At 43.7% G+C, this 6,864-nt stretch overlaps 1 protein-coding gene across 1 annotated transcript in view; it reads left to right on the forward strand.

Annotated features, from left to right (window-relative positions):
- Window positions 1-6,328, forward strand: part of EPDR1 (ependymin related 1) — a 29,805-nt gene extending 23,477 nt beyond the window's left edge. Inside the window, exons 2-3 of the mRNA XM_065665385.1 lie at window positions 1,514-1,722; window positions 3,940-6,328. Coding sequence (XP_065521457.1) covers window positions 1,514-1,722; window positions 3,940-4,130 — 400 coding nt within the window. The 3' untranslated portion in view covers window positions 4,131-6,328. The remainder of the gene's footprint in view (window positions 1-1,513; window positions 1,723-3,939) is intronic.
- The last annotated feature ends 536 nt before the right edge of the window (window positions 6,329-6,864 follow it).

Below are 6,864 nucleotides of genomic sequence, written 5' to 3' on the forward strand. Positions count from 1 at the left end.
TGTGTTCTGTTGTCAGCCCTATTTCATGTAAACTTACATCCTCCCCAAAGCAATGTGAAGCCTGCGAAGAGAACCACGCAGGAGTTGGGAAAGACCACAGAGGAGGTCCCCTCTTGGTTTTGTGCATCACCTCTTCAGCTACATGGATGGTGCAATTGCGCAGTGCTTTCCACCAGCTTCCTCCTCTCTTGCTGATGGCACAGGAATTACGGATGGAAAGAGACATATTACAGATAAGCAGGGTTAAACTGTTCAAGGGGATTAATGCCATCCCTTCCTTTTCTCCAGAGTCACTGCATAACAGTGGACTGTAGCCAAACACTTGAGCTGAGATATTCACGGGAAGCCTCTAACAGAGGGTGCACAGGTTTTGGGTGGTTTAGAGAGTGCCTCTCCTTTGCAAAAGGTGCAGAGCACACACGAGGGTGTTTTGAGTTGTGCTTTGGACTGCTCGTCGTCTGATGTGTGATGCCAAGTGCCCTGGAGAAGTCAGGCTTGTGGTGTTCTGTGCTGATACCAGCTGATACTTCTGTCAATTCTGATTTCAGTTTCTCTCTGTTTCTGTCACCAGTTATAAGGTAGGGACCATGCCACCTCCTCTTTGTAGGTATGGAAGCAAGGCCGCAGCGTTTGTGGTACACCCAATGACTATAACTAGTAACTCGATGAAAATGTCCATGGTGTCGTTCATTATCTCCCCTCATGGAGCAGGGTTTGGTCGCTTCATATTCTATAGAAGATGGTTTTTAAATCCTTATTAACTACCCACTTTGCTGACCTCCCCTTCTAGTCTCTGGGGCTCATTGATCTCCACACATATCCTTATCTCTGCCTTACTGGTTTGCTTTTTCCTTTCACTACTTCTTGAATCTGGTGGCTTCCAGAGAGAAACTTTGCCATTGAGGAGGGAGAGCCAGTCAGTTCTGCACTTGGTCCATGTCCTTGCCTCACTAAGCTACTTTTGTTGCCATGGAGGAGCATCTGTGAGGATGGCAGATACCAGCTCTAGCCAGCACAGAGAAAGGCTCTACCCCAGTCACAGGGAATTGAATCTATGCAGCCTATGCAAGCAGATTGTTTTCCAGAGGCTTATAACTTGGCCAAATCTGGGCAACTTTTAAAATCAAAACTTTTCCCCTGCCAAATTTCAAGTGCTTTCTCCAAAACATGGAGGCACAGGAGCTGTTTAATGAAACAGCTATTAAAAACCGTAACAACACGGGCAATAATAACGTGTTCCTCTCAGATGTTCTCAGAAAAGTTGTCCTGTTGTTCTCAGAAATGGCTGAACCCGTTCAGCCTGCTTTATTTCTTTTGGAAAGAGTCAGCTGAGGCAAACTTTCAGCATGGGAAACTTCAGCCCAACTGGTTAGCCCTTCTCCAAGTGGCAGAGTTGAACGCAAGTGAAAATGGACTTAAACTGAGAAGTCGAAGGCAGGTTTACTTACCAGCAATGCTCCTTGCTTAGTATAGAAGACTGTATGTATTAACTGCTTTCCTTTTGCTGTTTCAGATTCTTTGAGTATATATTCCTCTACAAAGATGCAGTGATGTTTCAGATTGAGCAAGTTACAAAGCTTTGCTCGAAGGTTGCTCTGACAGAGCCATGGGATCCGTATGACATTCCTGCCAATTCAACTTACGAGGATCAGTACTACATTGGGGGACCTGGGGACAAAATTATGGTACAGGAATGGTCCGACAGAAAACCAGCCAGGAAATGTATGTATGTGCATGGGTTTGTTTCATCTGAATAGTAGTCATTGTCTCTGCTCCCCAGGGAAAACTAGAACTCTGTATGTCTCACCCCAACTTCCCACATTTCTATAATGCTTGCTGGAAGAAATAATATCTCTTGTGTACTCTTTATTAAAAGAGTGTTCTATATCTCAGCAGGATCAAATATGCCCAGGGGACTTGAATGTATTTTAGTTTGTATCATACAGATTTTGGCATGGAACAGCCTCATTTTGCTTCTGAATCCAGCAGCCTGTATCCAAAATTTATCTATAGGAGAATTGGTAGTGTAATTAGGGGCACACTCAAACTAGAGTGGGCATAATAGAACCAAAGCAGGTGTCAACGTGTGTCTACACACTACTATCAAGTGTTACTGTAGAAGACATCCGATACGTGGTTCTGCAGCAGTGGAACATCCTTAATATTCAGTTCAGTTCTGTTATCCACTACACTAGTAAAAAACATCAGCACTTGGCAGCTGAACACCTGCATCATAAATTTGATATCATAAATAGCCTGAATTTGCCAAGGTACCACAGGTACCATATTTTGGAGGCATAGCAATTTGTTAGCACATCAGCTTCAATTTCAGCTGTGGTTTACTGATAACCCACACAACTCTAAGAAGAATTTTAAACCCCACATGAAATTAATGGCACTCTTCAGCTAATGCAATACTTATGGTAACACACACTAATGTACAGCCTGAACCTGAGCATTTAGCCAGGGGAAAAGGTTTTTTTTCTTGACTGTAAATAGAAAGAATGAAGTAGAAAATGAAGGATAAGGTCATTAGACCTTTGTAACTAGGTCTGTATATCCTCTGGTATTCCACAAGAGGCAAATTATCACTTAGTCCAAGAATTTTGTTTTTCAGATCCGGTATTTTTGGAACTTTTATGGAACTTAGTATCCAGACACATTCAGTTAATGATGTGCGATTTTTATCCTGTACTGTTTTGTGTCTCCAGCGCTTTTCTGTATGATCATTCATAAAAATAACATCTACAAGTTGTCTCGTCATCCCCCTTTCAGCTAATATGGGCTTGGATTCTAGAAGCAGTATTTCTGTTAAACTGACAAAGGTTTCAATGGAGATACGGGCTACTTTGATTTTACCTTGATAGAAGATGTGTTGAGGACAAGAAGCCTCCATTTCTGGATATTCAAAACCAAACTCACTAAGGTGAGAATGCTGTCAATAGCAGTGCAAGGTGAAATGTCCCTGTGATACCCAAGCTGATGGCACCAAAATTTGCCTCCTGGGGAAACAGAGCATTTGAACAACTTCACTGGTGAAGTGAGTAAGTGCTGCCATAAGAGTGGCATGAGAGGTGAGAGAAATCAGAGGTTTGCAGAACTCAGTTAACCTTGGGACTAAGCAGAAGTCACAGTCCTTCAGGAGAGATCTGCTTGAAAGGTGACATTCCAATACCATGATTTCGAATGTGCTTGACACCAGCGTGTTCAGGTTTAAGATCATTGTGCTGTCCAAATCATACCAGTTTTGTGGCGTTTGTTGGTGTTGCCATGCATGCGGACAGAACCATGGGCACTTCCAGCCTATAGGCTGTGCTTGAGGAGCTGCCACTTTTTTGACTGACGTCAACATGACACATTAGAATAGAATCATAGAATAGTTAGGGTTGGAAAGGACCTTAAGATCATCCAGTTCCAACCCCCCTGCCACAGGCAGGGACACCTCACACTAAACCATCCCACCCAAGGCTTCATCCAACCTGGCCTTGAACACTGCCAGGGATGGAGCACTCACAACCTCCCTGGGCAACCCATTCCAGTGCCTCACCACCCTAACAGGAAAGAATTTCCTCCTTAGATCCAATCTAAACTTCCCCTGTTTCAGTTTGAACCCGTTACCCTTTGTCCTGTCACTACAGTCCCTGATGAAGAGTCCCTCCCCAGCATCCCTGTAGGCCCCCTTCAGGTACTGGAAGGCTGCTATGAGGTCTCCACGCAGCCTTCTCTTCTCCAGGCTGAACAGCCCCAGCTTCCTCAGCCTGTCTTCATACGGGAGGTGCTCCAGTCCCCTGATCATCCTTGTGGCTTCCTCTGGACTTGTTCCAGCAGTTCCATGTCCTTTTGATGTTGAGGACACCAAAAAATAATTAATTAATTAATTCATTCATTCATTCATTCTTTCGTGTCATCTAACATAGTCCTATTTCTGCTTGGTTACAGTGGAATCGTGGGTTGGCGTTTACACAGTGACGGACTGTTACCCTGTACAGGAAACCTACACGAAGAACTACAGCGTGACGACCTCCACTCGCTTCTTTGATCTGCAGTTGGGCATTGCTGACCCCTCGGTGTTCACCCCTCCCAGCACCTGCCAGACAGCCCAGCTGAGGAAGATGGAAGGTGAATGCTGATGATGAACTCTGGCTGCAAACGCAGACGTGCCAAGAGGATGGTTCATTAATAGCTCCCGACATCCAACCTCAGTTTTCAAGCTTATTGTGGCTCTTCTGGGAATTACAAGTTTTCACTTGAAAGGGAACGTAAACACGTAACTGAGCAAAATATATAACAGAAAAGCTCTTTCGTCACATTAATGGGTTCAGTGATGCACTTGTATAGTAGAGTGACCACTATTATAATATTTAGAGATAGTATTTATTTAAGCTGTGGCTGATTTTCCTTTTACAGAGGTTTGGTTATTCGTCTCTTCAGGAAGACAAAGCGTAAGCAGACTGCAATACTGGGAACATCCAGAAGGAAGAACTAGATTTCGTTGTTGTTACTTCTGGGGATTTGAGGGGAGGGGAAATATGCTCTGGGTAAGACCTCATCCCTACCTGAAAAATACCCTGTTTAAACAATGCACATCAAAAGTGGGGAAATCCATTCTTTTGGCTTACTTTTGCTTTCTGTTTTTCACTTTCTGCCTGTCAGGAAGCTGGTAGTCCAGTGTCTGAGCTGATTTCTTTCTCTGTGAAGGGAAACTGGAGTACCTATTCATGTCATGCTAGCTGACATGCAGAAAATACTTGCCTGGTTCTTGGGATAGCAGTGTGAAAGGGAAGGAAAGGGGGAAAGGTACACCCCCAAAAAAGCAAGCCAAAGTTTTCTTACATTTACTACACTTTTGGTACACCGGGAGGGTGCAGTGAGACGTTTCTCAGTCACATTTTACTTCAGCACTCACTTTTCAAGGGAATGCTAGTTTTAACCTATGCAAAGAGATTGAGAGGTACCGTGTCCTAAATGGCTTTAATATTTTGTAACTGTTCTCAAAAGTTTCTGTACTCAAAAGGGTATAAAATCACCTCCGTGATTCCAGGTAGAAGTGAAGAAAAGCCGTTCGTAGTGCGCAGTTAAAGGCTGAATCAGTGCTCACACAGTGCCTGGGGATGCGGATGGAGTGAAAGGTGGAGCTGTGCGACCAGTGTGGAGAGCTGGGAGGAGGAATGGGAGGGAGAGGGAGAAGTTTTGGATGTCCCCTGAGCAGTGGGGCTGCAAGCTACTGCAGTCCAAGCAGAAGTGACAATCTTGCTTCCTCTTGCTCACGCTCCATTGATGCCTGCCTTGTTTGCTGTTCCATCAGCATCTCGAACCTCATTTATTAACTCTGCATCGTTTTCTGGCGGGCAGAGGGAAAGTTTCTTTAAGGTGGACAAATAACTCACCAAAAAAAGCTCGTTTTCTTTTACTTTAGAGAACTCAAACCAAATCTTTGTGCACCTTCAGGCCCTCAGAAGTGTGGAATGGTGAGGGGGTTTGCCCTTTGACCAGATGAAATAAATTGGCTTATTCTGTGAGTCTAGGCATGCCTTTTAGTCATTATTTGCAGATATGTTTAAAGCCATATTCTTGTCCTCTTATACATGTAGGGTACTCGTTTGCTCCAGAAGTTATCGCAATGCCACACTGGGAGGTTGGATGTCTGTGGAGGGGAGATGCTGGGCAAGGCTTTTAGTGCTCTATATGCCCATAGCTTCTTGTACGTGAGCAAGTGGTACAGCGGTTACTTTGCTTTCACAGCTGTGGTCAGGATGGCATTTTACTTTGCCTTGTGCCTAATGAAAGCATATACACAGAACTGCTAAAGTTTAAGTAGCTGATTAGAACTTTTCCCCTGGACATGACCATTGCACTGAAACTTGCTAGCGGAAAGAAGGATTGGGTTTCCTTGGATTTAGAGTGCATTTAGTCTGTGCTCGCCGCCTGTATTTTTTGTGACAGCCTAAATGCTGACTGCATATTGTTCTCATTAGGGCAATGATTAACACACATTTCTTAATATCTGTGTCTTGTTGGAATCTGGAAAACATAATAAATCTGGCTAGCAAACATGAAGCTGTGGTACCGCATCGTTCGGGATGACTTTGTTGTGGTGCAGCAGATAGCTGAGTAATCAGGGTGTTTTGTCTTCTGTTTTGCTGACAGTGATATCCTTTCTAGCAATAACACGAAATGTTCCTTTAATATGAATTTGCAAAAGCCTGGTACACAGAACAGAGCAATTTTATATGGCTAAGTGTGCACCTCCAAAATAGTCCTGTTGTCTTCATATTTATGCTTTGCAAATTCAATAAAGAGAGTTGTCAAAGAGATGTCAAACAGCAAATTTCGGGATTACGTGTTATAAATTAGCCCTGAACCAAATACGAAGCACAAAATGCGCATGGTTTGTTACCTTGGTTATCATTTGCTGCGGTTTGTTGTCGTGTACCACCAGAGACATCTTCATGCAGCTATGCCAATGACTCCATAAGGATGAGCATAAAAGGACTTTAAAGTATGCAGATAATGTGCTGCCACAGTGAAATAAAAATGGGGTTTTCATGTGTCCGATACCCAGGGGAATTTGTTCATCACAGTTACCTGGTATAAAGTTAATAGTAAATTCATATGTACGTGAGTTATATTGTATTGGAACAGTGGCAGACCCGGGGAGCTGGGTACCCTGTGAGACAAAGCTGGTTTTGTGAGATTTCCAGCCCTTCCTGGTTTCAGCTGGGCCAGAAATAGTGCAAACAGAGCCCTGCCTGCCATGTTTTGTATTCCTGCTTGGAGGCTTTGCTGAAAGCAGGATGTGCAGAAACACAACATTGTTTTGTTTCAAGTTAACCAAACATTCCTGAACCTCAAAACAGGTTTAGT

The sequence above is a fragment of the Lathamus discolor genome, chromosome 2 (genome assembly GCF_037157495.1).
Source record: "Lathamus discolor isolate bLatDis1 chromosome 2, bLatDis1.hap1, whole genome shotgun sequence".
In the NCBI taxonomy this organism is placed as follows: domain Eukaryota; kingdom Metazoa; phylum Chordata; class Aves; order Psittaciformes; family Psittacidae; genus Lathamus; species Lathamus discolor.